The sequence below is a fragment of the Trichosurus vulpecula genome, chromosome 2 (genome assembly GCF_011100635.1).
Source record: "Trichosurus vulpecula isolate mTriVul1 chromosome 2, mTriVul1.pri, whole genome shotgun sequence".
NCBI classification, from domain to species: Eukaryota; Metazoa; Chordata; class Mammalia; order Diprotodontia; family Phalangeridae; genus Trichosurus; species Trichosurus vulpecula.
In genome coordinates, this window is record NC_050574.1 from 299,235,854 (window position 1) to 299,254,433 (window position 18,580).

The 18,580-nt window shown below is 41.1% G+C and overlaps 1 protein-coding gene across 2 annotated transcripts in view; it reads right to left on the reverse strand.

The window, feature by feature from the left end:
- CCDC93 (coiled-coil domain containing 93) overlaps positions 1–15,577 on the reverse strand; it is a 123,912-nt gene extending 108,335 nt beyond the window's left edge. For both annotated transcript variants that reach the window (XM_036743449.1, XM_036743448.1), the window contains exons 1-4: positions 15,438–15,577; positions 8,551–8,664; positions 3,538–3,632; positions 935–1,046 (exon numbers count right to left, since the gene is read on the reverse strand). In XM_036743449.1, the coding sequence (XP_036599344.1) occupies positions 935–1,046; positions 3,538–3,632; positions 8,551–8,664; positions 15,438–15,479 (363 nt within the window). In that variant the 5' untranslated portion in view covers positions 15,480–15,577. The remainder of the gene's footprint in view (positions 1–934; positions 1,047–3,537; positions 3,633–8,550; positions 8,665–15,437) is intronic.
- Between the last annotated feature and the right edge of the window lie 3,003 nt (positions 15,578–18,580).

The following is an 18,580-nucleotide window of genomic DNA, read 5'->3' on the forward strand; positions in this document are numbered from 1 at the left end:
ACCTGGGTTGTAGTCCTGTCTCCGACATGCTGGCTGAGTGACCCTGGACAAGTCATTTAAATTCGTGCTCTCAACAGCTCTCTAAGACTATATAGAACTCTGGGAATTACAGTACTCCAAAAGTACCAGTCCTGCTGACAGCCCAGCCCCCACAGGATCAACCCTTATGCAGAAAAGGCCAACAATCTCTAATAGCTGTCACCCATAAGGCAGGAAAACCAGCTTAGATGAAGCAGCAAGGCACCCTGAGGGAGAGATAGGATTTATCTACCAGACAAATCAAACCACTGCCATCATCTCTCCCCAGACCCAGATGGAGATAGCCCAGGACCCTTATCACAAGAGCCCTGGAAGAGGCACTCCTCCAGATCACCAGCCAGCTCCCAGCCCAGGCCCCACTTCCATCATCCTAGGAAACCAGGATCCCTTTGGAGACTTGACCTGGCAATTGCTTCCTCAGCTGTAGCTTCCAGTGGAAAAGAAAGATATTGCCACAAAAGTCTTTGGCATAGTCAAATGGGTCAACATTATAAAAGAATATGGTTTTTGTCATTTGAAATAACATTAAAGAAGATATATTACCATCTGCCTTGTTACTGTGTCCTAAGAACTATGGAGTCCTAAGGACTTTTCATTTGACTTGGAGCCAAAACCTCCTGTATGTGTTGTCTGCCCCTTCTACAATCTGAACTCTTTGAGAACAGGGAAGGTCTTGCTTTCCTATTTGTATCCTCAGTGTTCAGCACAGTTTAGTGCACGGCAAGTGCTTAATGAATGCTTTCTCATTTCATTCATTAATTCATTCACTCACACACTCATTCATAATTTACAGAAAAGGTGCTAGCCTGTGTTGGTATACAGAGTTTTCTAAGCCAAAGAAATCAGGGGTCCAGTCTCTACTCCCCCATCCCCTAATATACAGGAAGGCTCCTACCTGAACAACAGGAAATATATGGATGAAATCTAGCCCCTGGATCTGATGGGGCTCCAGGCGGTGTGGGCACTTCATTCTTGGCAGGACAGACACAATTTTTTCTGTCAGGGCACTGTTGAAAGAAAAAAAACAAAAGATTGAAGAAGACACAACACGTAGCCTTTGAAAAATTTCTGAAGAGACAATTTCTGAATAATATCCACAGTAGATAGGAGAGAACAGACTTTACAGCAGCATGGTTTAGGGTTAGTAGTGGGAAGAATATACTGGAAAAGTCATGAGACAATGGGAACCAAAGGAAATTATGGAATCTCCTACTTGTGACTCTTTTCCAGATATGAGTGACAGGAGAGGCACAGACAACCATCTTCTGTTTGAGAAAGATGTCTGATACGATATAGATCTCTGTATATGTAGATGTACATGTACATATATTTGCATGTAAATGTATGCTTTTCTTCCTCCAATAATTTAAAGGTAGTCTTGCTTAAAAGAGATGTTCTCTAGAACCAGTGGTTCTAGGTTCCAGTGACTGGACAATATCAGTCTTAAACAACTGAATGTGTGCTTCTATAAAAAAATCTATGTAGAGTAGGTTTGAGGGGGTTTTCTTTTTTGTTTTTTGGGTTTTTTTTTGGTTAAAAGACACCTTTCAGTTAGGTAAGAGGAAAGCTCCCTCTAGTGTCTGCAAGTTTCTTAGTGTAACGAAGATAACTACCTGGAATAACATCGTTTATTCTGCAACTTAAAATGAAAACAAATTCTTTAAATTTAGATAAAAAACAAGGAGCTGGGACTTCCTGGCCATTTCCTGGCCTTCAAGCAGTCTCTGCCCAGACTCCTCTGAGGGATAATGCATTTGCCTGGTTCTTTAAGGTACCAGGAAAAGATATTTGACACTTTCCCAAAGTTTCTTGACTCTTCTATACTTTCTCTGAAATCCTATATTTTTCTTCTCTAACTAATGTTCTTAGCACTTTATTAACAGTACCCTCAGAGACAGCAGGGATAGGTGAGGTTCTAGGCTGGAAGGAAGAGACTGAAGAAATTCAAAGTTGGAAAGGACCTGGAAAGTAACCTGACCAAAAAGCCCCTCTTGCAGGTCCCGACAAGTGGATACCTTTGCTTGAAGACTTCAAATAAAGGCAAACCAAAAGTTGCTCATTTCACTTGTAGACAGCTCTAATTGTTAAGAAAGCTTTCCTTAATCCAAGTCTAAATTTCTTTTTCTATAATTGCCCCCACTGTTCCTAGTTCTGCCCATTAGGACAAAGCAGGATAGGCCTAATCCCACTTCCATATGAGATCCTTCCAAATACTTGAAAACAGCTATCCCCTAACCTAACCCTTTCATTTTACATATTAGGAAAATGAAGCCCAAAGAAATGATCTGTCCACAGCCAAATGGCAAAGCCAGGACGAGAAACTAAGATTCCTGACTTCTATGAGGTGAACACCAACATTTGATCATTACTGGGGAGGGCCTTACGTCACCAATTAGCAATATTACCTACAAATTGTGTCATTCTTTTCCAAGCTTGAAAAGGGCAAAAGCCTGGTTCAAAGAGACACAGACCCACAGATAACAGTTAAGCAGACAAGGAGGAAGGGGAGGGCTATTGTGGAAGGTGGAAGCCTACTTGGGATCAGTGGGTCCAGAAGGTAATACTTAATATCAGGGTCCTTCCTTCTATCACCACACAAAATAAGCTACTTGCTAACTTCTCACCACCAAACTAACAAGTGTCTTTATTGAGTACCTACTATGTACACAGCACCATGCTAGTTAAAGGGGCCTGTATTTAAAGGGGATTCTCACATCAGTGGGAATGAGCTCAAGGATTACCAACTGAATTGTAGATGCTTAATAAATGTTGACTGAATGAATATTAGTCTAAGCAGTATGTAATTAGGAAGGGTAAGTCTGTTGAATAAATTAATCAATCACATAAAACATTCCAAAGCCAGATAGAGGTGATTTTGGGATTATTCAGTACTTTGGGATTATACATAGAAGTCAAGGGATAATAAAACCATAGAATGTCAGGGTTGGAAGAAACCTTAGAGATCATTTAGTCTAAGCACCTCATTTTACAGTGGGAGAAATTGAGACCCAGAGAAGTGACTTGCCTAAAGAAACTCAGCCAGTAAGTGAAAGAAAAGACTAGAACCCAGGTCTTCTGATCAATAAATACCAGAGGCCCAACTATATCATTTGAAGATGATCAAACTAGGTCCTTAGCAGGCTAGTGGGAAGGTGTTCTTGGGCAGAAGGAAGTAAAGATAGAAAGTCAGGGAGGACAAAAACTTCCTTCCCCACCCCTGCCCCATAACACTTCCTACCTTGTCCTCCCTAAATCCCCCAACTACCTCCAAACAACCCTAGAGGAGTCTCTTACCTCTCAGCTGAAGAGCTCATAGACATCATGGTTATCTATGTGTTCAGATGGTTACAAAGATTTGAGGAGTCCAGTATCTAAGGCCCCATTTTATTTTGAGTTACACAAACCCATTTTGCACAACACAAGCTGAATACCCTCTGGCCAATAAGAAGTATCATTGAGGACAGATCAACTACATGTCTAACTCAATTAGGAACTTACATTTTTTGACCTATTGTAGAGTTTTCCTGAAACAGTAAGTCAACGTCTATATCAAAGTTGCAAGTAGTGATACACCAAGTCATTCCTCCTACTACCTGGAAAACATAAAAAATAAATTAATTTTCCCTTTTCAGTTTTGGTGGAAAGGATGGGAGTAGAATAAGGGGAGGTCAGAAACATTATTAACTGTTCCTATATAATCTATGTATGGTCTTTGTGCATATTTATGTGTAATTATGAAGACATGAGTCTTCACTACTTCAGTTATAATTCATCCAAAACATGGACAAACATCAGTCACTCAACATATATTTGTGGAACTATTACTGGACATTGAGATAAAAGAGAAGTATATGTCATGGTGCCTACACTGGAGGAATATATACAGCCTAGATGGGGAGGCAAGGCTTGTTCATAAGAAAAACGGAAACATATAAGAGAAGAAATCAAATGCAAGTTGTCTCAGTTGTCCATCCAAAAAAAAAAGGGAAAACGACCTATTTGTACAAAAATATTTATAGCAGCTCTTTTCATGGTGGCTAGGAATTGGAAATCAAAGGAATGCCCATAAATTGGGGAATGGCTAAACAAGCTGTGGTATATGACTGTAACGGAATATTACTGTGCTATAAGAAAAGACAAGCAAGAGACTCCAAAGTTGGTGATGTGCACTCCCCAGGGTTAGTCATAGCATAAGGGAGGTGTAATCAACCAATGAGAGGGTGGGACAGATGGGTTACATCCTACTCTCTCTATAACAGCCAATCATGGGCTTACTTCCAACAGAGCTTCAGTATTCCTTTCACCTATTAAATCAACACTTTCCCACTTGGCTCCTGCCAGTGCTGGCTTTTCATAGCTGTGCCTGGGCACTGGTCCCTTAGGTTGGTTATAACCTAACTGAAATCCAGGAGCTTGCGACAGCTGTTTGAGTGATAATGAACCCCAGCATCCCTACCCCTTGGCCCCATATGTCTTTGTTCCTGTGGCAGGGCTAAGCTCCATACTCAGGAGGAGTGGCCAATGAGTAAAAACCATCCTTTCTTCTTTTTGTCAGGACAGAATGAAGAATGGATGGATTGCAACCTGTAATGCAGATCTCATTACATTATCTTTCTCCAGAAACTACTAGACAGGACTTCCAAATGCCTCTACTACCACCCATGATTCTGGATAGTCACTGTTCCTTTTTCTGGTTAGTTGGCTAATTCTCGAGATTTACATTTTAAGCATACATAGCAATAAGGGACAGTAAAATCAGAAATCTGATTTTTCACAAGAATAAACTATTACCAAACATGTTCAATTATCATATTTGCTTAATGGATCTCCACAAATTGCATACGATGTAATTCAATAACAAATTCTTTTAAGCATCTATTATGTGTAAACATGTACTACGTACTGTGTAGACAGATCTGTATGAATGCCTCAAAAATTTCTTCGTTTAGGGCCAACCTAGGCAAAATTATGAAGTAGGTACCTTTGGAAGAAAGAAGGCACCCTGATGCATAAATTCACAGTGTTTTGTTAAGGTGGTCCCGCGCATGTGATATTCCATATATTTGGGTACATAAGTGGGAGAGATATTTTGGGGCAGGATCCCAGAGCCTTCCACATCACATTATATAAAGTACCCACTACTGCACTTATATAGGCCTACCTCTACTGCTTGTTTTAAAGCTAGTGTCCAAAAGGCACTCATTTGTCAATCTTCTCCTTTTTCTTTTAGCTCACTTACATGGCTACCCTAGAGAAACCATGAAGATGATGCTACTCAGCCAACATCAGGAGGATGTGTGCTTTGGGCTCTCCAAAAGTTGGAATAAATAGCAACAAGTCATCCACACTCTTGGGCCCAATGTTCTTTGAACATGTGGCATATGCAGTGTCCCCAAAATCTCAGTGCAGTTTTGAGCTTTACTAGTTTAAAACTGCAGTAAGACTTCTGAGACAACCGATATTTGCCAAATGAGTGGCCAAGGTTAGGAGAAGAATTATTCATATTATTTATTTGTAGCACTCTCTTGCTCAAACACCTTCAACGGTTACTGCTGCCTTCAAGATGAAGGCATATAAGACCTGCAAAAATCTAGCCCCAACCTGCCTTTCTAACCTCATCTCATTAACTCTGTACAAACCTCCTGCTTCAGCCAGACTAATCTCTTCACTTCTGTAAGTCTATCCATTTACTGTTTACATACATCATATTATATTCCTCCCAACAGAATATAAGCTTCGTGAGGGGTGTGACTGATTCATTTTTGTTATATGTCCAGCACTGAGCCCAATGCACTGGGCAGAGTAGATAATTAAAATTTGTTCAGATGAAATGCGTTTGTACTGTTGTTGATACCTGATCCCTCGGAATGGAATGCCTCCCCTTTCTTCTCTGCCTAAGTCCCAGCCAAGCTTGAAGAACCAGCTCAAGTCTCTCCTCTGTGAAGCCTTCCTTGATCATTCAAGATGAAAATTATTTCCCCTTTCTCTGAAGTACTATAGGATTACTGCTTAATACTGCCTGTTATCATGTATATGTTTCAACTAGACTGATTATTATCATATACTTATATGTATGTTAAATGTAGTATTATATGTTATAATGTAGATATATGATACTTATTTGAATCCTCCATAGTACTAGAAGGAACTTGCTAAATACGTATTTGTTTACTGGTCAAATGGGGCAGCTAATGGAGCAGTATGGATTAGAATCAGGAAGATTATCTCCCAGTTCAAATCCAGCCTCAGATACTTACTGGCTGTGTGAACACGGGCGAGTCACTTAACCTATTTGCCTCAGCTTCCTCACCTGCAAAATGAGCTGGAAAAGGAAACAGCAAAGCACTCCAGTGTCTTTACCAAGAAAACCCCACATGGGGTCAGGAAGAGCAGAACAAAATTGAAAAACGACTGTATAACAACAAAAATTGATCAAATGTACTTAACTCACATTTATTGGAAGTTTTAATGCGCAAAAAAAAAACCAAAAAACACTTTCTCTAGGGTGGAAGCAATAGCTGAAGGCCCTGCCCCATGCAGGCTAGGCTAGTTTTTCCTTAAACAGCTCTAAAATTGTCTTCAAGGCTTAATTGGTTGACTTCATTTCCTGGTCTCCTGAGTACAAAAATAGACAGGCCTGAAGGCCCTGGGAGCATCTCTCTCAGGCTTCTGACTAAAAGCCAGAAACCTGACTAACACCGGCCCAGTAGAGCTGTGTATGATCAACAAATATCCTTTTCCCTATTCTGAATGCCCATCTCTAACTATGACTAAGTAAACCTTCCTTTGTTAACCGTTAGATGGTTTACAAGTGTCTCATTTCATTCTCATCTCCAGCCTAAGTCAGTAGACTGGCCTGACTGGCTCTGGCTTACAGCACCCTCGTAACAACCCTACAAAGAAGGGAGTACAAGTACTATTATCCTCGTTTTATAGGCAGGAAACTGAGGGCCAGAAAGGTTAAGTAACTTTCTAGAATCATAAAACTAAAGTTAAAAAAAGGCACTAAGGTTAGAACCAGAACTCAAACTCAGGTCTTCTGACACTAAAAGTGAGGGGGGATTTCCTCTACATCACGCTGTCTCTCAATAGTCACACACACCAGAAAACTAACTTTTTGGCTCTTGACTATTTTCCCTTTCAGTGACGTAAGCTTATATTTTGGGTCTGTAGACAAAATTTTTTAAGGGTCCTGTAAACAAATGACCCTAGATAGGAAGGAGAGCAGCTCTTATGGCTGGACCCCAGAGGAGTCCCATGGAGGTTTTCTTCATTTAACTCCTGATTTCAAGTGAGATTGTACCCTGATCTCTGGATGCTACGATAGATTTAGAACTGTAATGGACCTCAGAGGTCATCTAATCTGACAAATTTTACAGAAGAGGAAACTGAGACCCAGAAAGAAAAAGTGACTTACCCAAAGTCACATAGCTAGTAAGTGAACTGTAGGTATCTCAAGAGACACATGTTGGGTTTTTTTCCCGAGGCAGCATCACTGCTGAGCATATGGTGCAGCTAGGCCCAGAAGTTAGTAAAACCAAAGCAGGACTGATTAGCCCTGAAAGCCATGATAGCCATTGCCAGTTTTGGTAAATTGGGGTTACTTTATTTAATAAAAAATTTATATACTCTGAAACAACAATTCTGTACTATGTGAAACCATTTTATTTTATCTTCTTTAGTTGTTAATAAAGCTCTTGGAACTGTGGAAAGAAGAGGGAGGGAGAAGTGGAAGACAGGGGAAATGTGGGGCGGAGGAAGGGGATGATCAAACCCATCTCTGCCCTACCCAACCCTACAGTTCAGAATAGAGATCCAGCTCAGTTTGAGATTAAAAAGAAGAAAATGGAGGCAGGGCTGATTAAAGGGTAAAGACCATAAGAACCAGTCCCTTCCTACTTGTGGTTGTTTCTTTATAAAACCTTTTAGCCAAAGGCTTTAGAATTACCTTAATTATATACCATTTTTATTGGATGAATCCCTTACCTTGTAGGGGCAATTTGGTGATGGCTACACCTATATTTTTAATATCATAACAAGAACAGTTACACAAATACCTCATATTTAGTGGACTCTTGATAAATATTTGTTGAAAGACAGTCCAAGAAGGGAGGAAGGGAAAGGAAGAAAGGATAGAAATGTTGAGTTAAATCCTTTACAAGTCTACTGTATAGCTTAAGTTGGGAAACACTGGACTAGACAACGATTAAGATCTCTTCCAGGTCTAAACAGTCTCCAGATTTATCTTGTGCCTCTCCAACTTGATCAATCTACCATGACTTGTGATTCTTTATATATTTCACAGCACTACCATGAAAACAGAAGCAGCTCAATAAATATTTCTGAATGGCGTTCTGTAAAGGAAAGAGACAATCTGAACACTTCTATAACAACCAAGAATTGGTCGGTGCTGGGGGACAGGGGCAGAGGAGCAGACAGAAAACAGAGAACAGTAGGTAAAATGCTTTTCTATTGTGTCAACTAGTCTGACACAAAGGATTTTCTTCTTACCTTGTCAAAGGGTGACAAGCCTTTAATCCTTGCCCTGAAATATCCAGCTGCAACCAAGAGCTCCAAAATTTCGGCTAACTTGATGTTTTGTTCTTCATCTTCTCTTGTTTCCACCTAAAGGAAGCAAAAAAAAAGTCAGATGATTTATTATCATTTGATGTCAAGGTCTGACTAACAGGAAGATAATGACATAGATACGCTACTTTTCAGTGAACTCTTGTTGACAATTAACTCAATGACTACTTACTGAGTTCCTACTGCATACACAACATACCAGTAGACCTTCAGAGTACAGTTGGTCAGGAATGATTTCTTAAAAGAGGCAAATTTTAATTTTGTAATATTCCTTTACATTCCTACCCCTACAGGACCCTAGCTGGAACTCAGATTACTTCATATTTAAATTATTGCACCAGCCTCCTAACTAGTGTCCCGGACTCCAAGTCTTCCCCCAATCTATCTACCCTGTTCTGAAAACTGCTCTTCCTATATTACCACTTCATTACCTCCTATTCAAAAAAAAACTGGCTTTGAAGGAATAGCTAACTCTCAGTTTTAAAAAAAAAATTTAGATTTTTATCTTTGGTTTACTCAGTTCTACAAGTTTTTGAGTTCCAAATTTTCTTCCCTTCCCTCCCCTCTCCTTCCCCCCAAAGGCGGCATGGAATCTAATATATGTTCTGTATATACCTTCTCATTAAACTTATTTACACAATCTAACTCTCAGTTTTTGAGAGACTATGGAGACCAAGGGGCTTCTCTATTCAACCAGCTAGCTTTGTTGTTCCCAAGAGAGTTGAGACCCAGAACTGTATCTAAATATGTCTATGATAGTATTTCTCTCCGTATTTCTAAGGCAAATATAAAAGGTATATTTTGCTCTCAGTAAATATGATGTGTGAAAATTTAAATTTAAACAATAAACTCATTCACTAACTCAAAAAAAAATCAGTGCCTACTATGTAGGAGGCATAGTGGTAAACAGTGGAAGAGATACAACTATTCAATTCAATAAATAGACATTAAGTATCTCCTGTGTTCATGGCACCATACCAAGAAAAGAACTTTGTTGAGGACATTCTAAGTCTTTAGATTTGGGGAAGAATGAGGAATTAAGGAAGGGAAGAATTAGAAAGACATGAACACAACCATGGGTGTTCAGTATCTAAGACATGGTCCATGTCCTCAAAGTCACTAAATAATCTTTTACTGTTTTTATTAATCTCTCTCTCCTTTCCCTCTCCAATCCAATCAAAAAACAACAACTAAATCTAGCGCCCATATGTCCACTCACTTTCGGATTCTCCCCTTTCTCTCCACATCCAACAGGTCACCAACACACTTTTCATTATTCCTTTGTAATATTCCTTTACATTCCTGCCCCTACAGGACCCTAGCTGGAACTCTGATTACTTCATATTTAAATTATCGCACCAGCCTCCTAACAAGTGTCCCGGACTCCAAGTCCTCCCCCAACCAATCTATTCTGTCCTGAAAATTGCTCTTCCTAAATTATCACTTTGTCAAAAATTTCTGATGGTTCCCTATTGCCTGTGGGATAAAATTCAACTGTGTTATAGTGGAAAGTATGCAAGATGTGTGTGTAAATCCCAGCTCTGACACCACTTAACCTGCCTGAGCCTCATTTTCCTCATATATAAAATAGGAATAATATGGGCACCAAGGAAGCTGTTTTGTAAATCTTTGACTACCATATAATTGAGCCATTATCTCCTTTTATTCTTCTGTTAGAATCCTTTGTGCCAGCTAGACTGTCTTAACTCATTCCCGAGTCTATACTTTTGCTCCCACTCTATCTGCTCAGTCTAGAATATACTTCTCTGTCTGATTTGATTAAAAGATATCAATTCTTTAAGGTTTAGCTTAAATATCTTTTTTCAATGAGTCTTTCCCTGATCACCCCAATTCGGTGATCTCTTACTAGTCTGAGACCCCTAAACATAGCAGTTAACTGTCATACCTCACTTAAGCCTTGACTCATTCTCCAGATTTCCCCTCCTCCTTACCCTTACACCCCCTGTCTTCCTACCCAGGAGAAATCTCCACTCTTGAGGCCCCATTCTCCTGCTTGTTGACTCACTCCCTAGAAACATTATTACAGGAAAAGCCCCTACCATGCTTCACCTCACTAACAGGTGGGCTCTAGCTGTAGCAGACTAAGTATAAAAAGAGGAGGTCACGGCTGGAAGCAACAGCTATGTGGGTCTAATGTAGTGGTGTCAAACTCCCTGCCAACAGCATATTTACTTAGAAAACCACATATTAACATTATTTATATTCTCCTGTGGGGGCAGCTAGGTGGCTCAGTCCATAGAGTACCTGGCCTGGAATCGGGAAGACATCTTCCTGAGTTCAAATCCAGCCTCAGACACATACTAGCTGTGTGACCCTGAGCAAGTCATTTAATTCTGTTTGCCTGAGTTTCCTCATCTGTAAAATGAGCTGGAGAAGGAAGTGGCACAGCACTCCAGTATCTCTGCCAAGAAATTCTAAATGGGGTCACAAAAAGTTGGATATGACTGAACAAAACAGTCTACTGCATTTTTATTTATTTTGCTAAATATTTCCCAATTACATTTTAATCTGGTCCAGGCAGCACTCAGGAATGTTGCAGTGCAATGCCTGTATGGCTTAATGCCTTTGGTCTAGAGGGATGAATTATCAAGAAATGTGAAATCAAGAAGGCTATCAAAGAAATGGGAAGTAAAGGGAAATAACAGAGCTCATTAAAAAAAAAAGGTGCTTAAGAAAATATCATTAGCTAATGACCTATGTGGCTGTTTTCTCATCTCCATAAAATCTTTTATGAGAAAAATCAGTATTTTTCTCACCTACATATTGAAAGCATCTTTGATAATTATATGAGAAGAGTCAGACTGTGACAAACAATATGCTAAACTAGGCCACATTAAAATCGCAAAATTGACTAACAGGTACAGAGAATGTAAGATCTCACTTTGCTTATGGTTTGTTGACAATGTCACCTTAAAGGTTTTTCTCCAAACAGTTCTCTCTCATGCGAATAAATCATACAAGATTCTCACTTTTTTAGATGACCCTTTAATATAAATATCTATTAAGGCCTAAAGTGGGAACCATAGGATCACCGATTTAGAGGTGGAAGGGATCTTATACGCCATGCAATCCATCATCTCCTTTTTAGAGATGACAAAAACTGAGGCTGAGAAAAGGGAAGTTGACTCGCCCAAGGTCACACAGAACAGAGCCAGGATTCAAGTTCCTGTCCTCAAACTCTAAATCTACTTTAACATGCTGCCTTGACAAAGAAGTATATACTAGGGAAAAGACATTTGTCACTGACATAATGGATGGCCAGTTGTAATGGCAAGCAAAGTGGGACTTTTTGTTGTCTTTTGTTTTGGAGTGCTTCTCAGCACTAAGGCAATCAAGGCCTTTGATTGAACCTTGCCTTTGTTTCAATCAAGAGTCTTTGATTGAATCAAGAGTCTTTGATGACCTGCTTAAGTCACAGGAAGGCCTAGATCACATGGGTTTGAGTCGCATGGTTGTGACACCCTCTGACTGTGAAGAAGTGTATATATACTCCAAGGTTAGCATTTTGCTTGGGGCTCACTCATTGGAAGAGTGTTTGTGTGATTTGGCCACATGAGACTCTGGGTAGCCATTAAGGAGCATCCCCGGCTTTGAAAACCCAGATGTTGGTGCTTCTCTCTCTCTGGTAACTATGTATGTATTACTATGTACAGATAGTTAGAAACTCTGTCTACTGATTTGTGTTATTTGCTCTGTTTATATAATTTCTGCTTGTAACTTCTGTTTGTGTTTTCTCTGAAGTTCAGGGTGCTGACATTTTTCTCCTGAACTAAGTGAAAGATATGTATGTTTAATTAAAGTGAAATTGTAAATCCCTTAAAGTTGCATTCCTTAGGAAAGCAGATCAAAGAACCTGTGCTAGCAGCCCTCCTGTATGCTGATGTTATTGGTCTTACACAGCCATAGTAGCAGCAAGTAACCTTGTTGTTATACCAGTTCAGAGTTAAAGTCAGGAGGGATTCTCTCTAGCTGGTAATATCTTGCATATACAAGGGTTTACAAATGGTATTAATGCCTGGGTCAATGCATAGTCTCCAGAATGAGAGCCATAATCACTCAGAAGAGCTTAGCCTAACTCTCCAAGTAGGAAAAACAAAGTGGATGAAGAATGTCTACTGTCCATAGTCTGAGATACAGCTAGACAGACTACCAATAAATCTGGTTCATCAGTGTCTTGGACAAATATTTCAAATGAACAAACTGAATAAGAGAAGGAGAGTAAGCTGGACTGCATTTTAGAAATTATGCAGAGTTTTTAATGGCCCATCCCCTCTAACTTCTCCCTAAAACAAAAACCCATCCTTTTTTTTTAATACCAGTATTCTTCCAGGGATGCTTTAAGGCTGTAAAATATAGGCCATCAGTTTTCAAAGAATTAAAGTTTTAGATCACCCAGAGGGAAATGGGCAGACAGACAAGAATGGGCTGCAGCATATTACCAAAGGAGAATGTACAAGAGAAGTGGCAGAAAAGATATTATCAGAGAAATGTATGACAGGAAAAGGAGGTGATCCTGCCAGGTAGTGAGAATAAAGGATAACCAATGGACAGTCTTTGTGTTTTATTGGGACTCATACAAAAATACTCAAAAAAGAGTTTTTAAAAGGTGAGAAGGCACAAATGATTTGCAATCCATACTGCTGGAAGGGAAATCACTAAGAACTGGAAAGGATTTTAGAGGTTAGCTAATACCCTACCCTCATTTTACAGATAAGGTCTAGTAAGAGAAAATAACTTGTCCAAAAATAAAATCACAAATATGTAGAAGTATCAAAATGGGTTTACAATCCTCCAGCACACATCAAAGGGAAAGCTGAGAGGCAGACCAGAAATAGATTAAAGATTTATAATGGATACTTAATTGACATGAAAATTGAGGACATTTTTACTGACTGTCCCCTATTCCCAGAATTTTCTCCTTCCTTATCTCTGCCTCCTGGCTTCCTCCAAGACCCAGCTAAAATCCTGCCTTCTACAAGCCTTTCCCAAACCTTTCTTTCTGTTGATTATCTCTGAGTTATCATGTATATACTTTGTTTGCACACAGTTGTTTGCAGGATGGCTCTCTCTCTAGAGTGTGAGCTCCTTCAGAGTAGGGACTATTTTGTGCCTTTCTTCCTACCACCAGTACCCAGCACATAGTAAAGCACTACATAAATGATAGTTCCTATTACTATCATTTATATCCGCAGCATTTACCACAGTGCCTGACACAAAGTAGGCACTTAATAAATGCTTGTTGACTGACAACTCAAGGAACAATATTCGTCTCCCAATACCACCAACTACTGCCTTCAAGATGAGGAGGAAAAGCATATGCCATTGTATTTAAGCCAGGTCTCTTGATAAAACAGCTCTGCTTCCAAACATACTGAGTAAATTGAGGGCCCTCCATTCAGGCCCTCAATTACTGAAATAGACTGCTTGCCCATTAGTCTCCCTGCCCCAAATCTCTCCCTACTTCAGCACATTCACCACCAGAGGTCCAAAGCAAAAGTCTGACCACGTCACCTCCATTACCCCTTCCCCCCACCACACCTCTCACTCAATAAACTCCAGTGGCTTCCTGTCACCTCCAGGATTGATTATAAAATCTCTGGTGTTCAAAGCCCTTTATAAACTGGCTATCCCATCTTCGAGGACCCTTGACTTCAGTGACACTGGTCTCCTTGCCTTCCCTCCATTGATTACTTCCAATTTACATAGTTTTGCATAGTTTGTTTGTACATAGCTGTTTGCATGTTGTTTTCCCCATTAAATTGTGAGCTCAATGAGAGCAAGGGCTGTCTTTTGCCTTTGTTTGTATCCCCAGCTCTTAGCCTGGCACTTAAATGTTTATTGACTAAAGGTACTAAGTCAAGCCTGCTTTTTCTCAGTGTCAACTTGCAACAGGAAACTTACTAGAACAGACACTTAGCTCCTTTGCTATCAACATCCTCTCCAAGAGAAAGCCCAGTGTCAACAATGCTGATGACTCCAAAACTCAGAGATAAAGGGTGCATTAACGAAGCTCCTGCCCCTCTTCCCCACTCCCCAAATTACTTCCAACACTTTTCAGCATGCTCCTGACCCACATCCCAATATATCTGCGCATACGATGCCTAGCACACCGAGGACAGGCAACCGAGGCGCCTTCTATGAAAACACCATGACAGGTGTGAAGCCGAACTCCCTACCTGGCCACAAGCACGAGCAGGAAATCTGGGTATTACGGATCTACTAAGAAGGGAAGGCTGACACACCCCCTCCAGAGACAGGGACAGCGGGAGCGGAGATGAAAGAGCAGCGGTCCCGCAAGGTCACCCCTTGCACAATCATTAAACCCAAACCACCCAGAGGACTAAGTTTCAAGTCTCGTGATCGCAGATAAAGGGAAGGAGCCATCGGTCCTTAGGTCGGAGGAGTAGGCGAGCGGGCGGGCAGAGAGACGGCCAGGAAGGCAAAGCTCCTGCACCATGCACAGGCATGACAGGGGTCAGGGCTGGCTCCGGGGCTGCCCGGGGCATCCAGCGGAGCCCAGAGCCCGCTCCCGACCATTCCCGGGGCCTGGGGGACCCAAGACTTGGAGAAAACCCGCAGGCGGGGCGGCCAGGAGGGGCCCAGGACGCCCCCCTCTCTCGTTTCGCTCGCCCGCTTCCTCCCCTGACGCCCCCTCCCCCGCTCGCAGACACACCTGAGCAGTCGGGTGCATACAAGCGGGGCCCCCTACCCCCTCAAACCCTGTCCGGGGCACGCCCAGGAAACCCTGTTCCCGCACAGTTCCTAGCAGGGGAGGGGGATGCATTCCGTACCTCTTGGGGAGCCTGGGGCTCCTGCCCCCGGGGGGGCTCCATGACCCACCCACCCAGGTCCTGGGCAGGCAGCTGCAGCTGAGCCGAGGCAGAGAACCACCAGAGGAAGTCGTCCCTTGTTCCGAGCTGCTACCGGGGTGGAGTGCAAAGAGAAAACTTCCTCCGCCTCCTGCCAAACCTCCTCGCCGCCTGCCCCGGCCTGCGCATGCGCGCCGGCGCCAGTCCCAGCCCGGGAGCACGCGCTCTGTGCCGGGTTTCCGAGGCTGCCGGGAAGGAGCCACGAGCTGCCAGCGTCAAGTTCAGGTTCGAGAAGAGGCGGCGGCGCCCGCTCGGAAGGGTTTGCCACGGTGGATCGATTTCCCGGTTCTAGAGAGGAACTGTCTGTGAAAGCAAGCGCCCTCCTCCCAGCCCCTCTGCAAAAGAAGACTGCATTTTGACTTGCCATTGAAGCATTTTTGATAGGAGGGGGATGGAGTCTAGAAGGCTTGGCTTCCAGTGCCGGCTGTGATGGTGACCATGTATCCTTGGACGTTCACTAAACTTTGACGCTAGAAGCGGGGTGCAGTGGGAAGTGTTGGAGTCGTGGATCCGAGCTGGAATTCTAATTTCGCCACTGATTAGTTGTGTGAATGGACAAATCACTTGATTTTTCAGGGCCTCAGTTTCCTTGTCTGTAAAATGAAAAGGTTGGACCCAATGACCTTCAAGGTAGCCCTTCTAGTTCTAAATCGATGCCCATATAGCTCTGCTCCCTTTTTACAAATGTAAGAAAAAAGTCCCCGAGGTGTAGGTCAGAGGTCCCACTGAACGTGTAGAGGCCCCAGACTCCAAATCTAGTGTTCTTACCAAGCAAGACTGTCCTGAGCCCTTGGTTTCTTCATCTGTAAAGTGAATATTGTAATTTTTGTGCTATCAGCCTAATGGGATTATGAGGAAAACATCTTGTAAACGTCAAAATACTAGATACATAGCTTGCTACTGTTATCCCATTACCATTTTTACCACTTACCTTACCCAGGGCCTTCCACATGAGTAGGGGACACCAGAAAAATTGGCATCACATATATTTAGGATGTTTTGTCCAGTTTATATTTATACTATGTATTCTTGGTTTAGAAGTCAGCATGTAAATAAATGGACAGATCTTTAGTCTCCAGATGAGACTCCAGTCTCCAAAAGTACATCAGTTAATGATTGTGCCAATTTTTCCATCCCCTCTGTCTCTTAGCATGAAAACATATATGTATCTGCCTTTATGGCAAAAGAATGCTAAGAGGTGAAGTACATTTTATCTTTTCTTGTCAGGGACGTCTGAATGTCAAGAAATAGTTCCCCGAGCATTCCTTCCATCTCATTTTCTCCTTTTATTTCTTTATACTTAGCTCCTTCTGTCCAGGCTGGGGCTAAGATCATAAGAAGTGAATTCTTTCCTCCAAGGTTTTGGAAGTCTTAGGAGTTTAGAGCTGGAAGGGAAATTAGATTTCTCATCTGTAAAATAAGAGGATTGACTTATAATTAGAGAAATGCAAATTAAAGCAACTCCGAGGTTCCACTTCACACCCATCAGATTGGCAAAGTTGGCAAAAAGGGAAAATGACAAAAGTTAGAGTGGCAGTGGGAAAAGAGATGCATTAATGCAGTATGGTGGATCTGTGAATTGGTCTAGCCATTCTGGAAAGCAATTTGGAACTATGCACCCAAAAGTCACTATACTGTGCATGTCCTTATACCCGGTAATACCATTGCTGTTGTTCAGTCGTGTTCTTATGGACCATATATGGATTACAGCACTCCAGTCCCTTCTGTCCTCCACTATCTCTTGAAGTCTGTCCAAGTTCATGTTTGTTGTTTCCATGACACTATTCATCTCATCCCTTGCTGTCCCTTTTTAATTTTACTTTCAATTTTTCCCAACATAAGGGACTCATTTGAGTCCCATCTTCTCATTATGTGGCCAGAGTTTTTAAGCTTCAGCTTCAGTATTTGGCCTTTTAGTGAATAGCCTGAATTAATTTCTTTAAGTATTGGCTGATTTCTTTGCTGTCCAAGGGACCGTCAAAAATTTTCTCTAGCACCGAAGTTTGAAAGTGTAGATTCTGTGATACTCAATTTTCCTTACAATCCAACTCTCGCAGCCATATATTGCTATTGGAAGAACCATAGCTTTGACTATACAGACCTTTGTTGGCAAGGTGTTATCTCTACTTTTTAGTAGAGATTTGCAATACCATTACTAGGCCTGATCCAAAGAGATCAAAGAAAGAGAAAAGGGACTCATGTACAAAATATTTATAGCAGCTCTTTTTATAATGGCAAAGAACTGGAAGCTAAGGAGGGGCCCCTCACTTACGGAATGGCTGAACAAATTATGGTATATGAATATGATGGAATATTTTATACCACTAGAAATGAAGAAAGGGATAGTTTCAGAGAAATCTGGGAAGACATGAACTAATGCAAAATGAAATGAACAAAACCAATACAACATGAATACAATGACAACAACATTGTAAAGTCAAACAACTTTGAAAGACTTGAGAACTCTGATCAAGGAAATGACCACCTATGATTCTAGAAGACTGATTATGAAACATGCTACCCACCTGAAAGAAAAGTGAGGTACACAAGATGAAGAATGAGTCACATATTTTTGGACTTGGCCTGTATGGGAATTTCCTTGACTATTCATATTTGTTACAAAGTTTTTGTTTTTATTATTTTTACAATATGAGTGGTGGTGGGAAGAAGAGAAAATAACTACTACTTGTTAATTGTAAAAAAAAAAATTCAAAATAAATAAAATAAGGAATTTGGACCAAGCATCAACCAGTCCAATCATCTAATTTGACAGATGCAGAAAATGAGACCCAAAAAGATAAAATGACTTGTTCATTTCCAGTGATACAAGCAAGTCACAGAACTATATCATTTTAGAACTGGAAGGGTCTTTAGAGATCACCTACTTCAACTCTCCTGTTTTACAAATTAAGTCTATTGAAGTCCTATCCTAGCTAGTTAGTAGCATAGGCGGTATTAGAAGCCATTTGATTCCCAGTTCAGTGCCCTTTCTACTATGCCACATTGTCATCCACGATAAATATTTGCCAGATGCCTTTAATCAGTAAATCAAGAAGCAATTATTA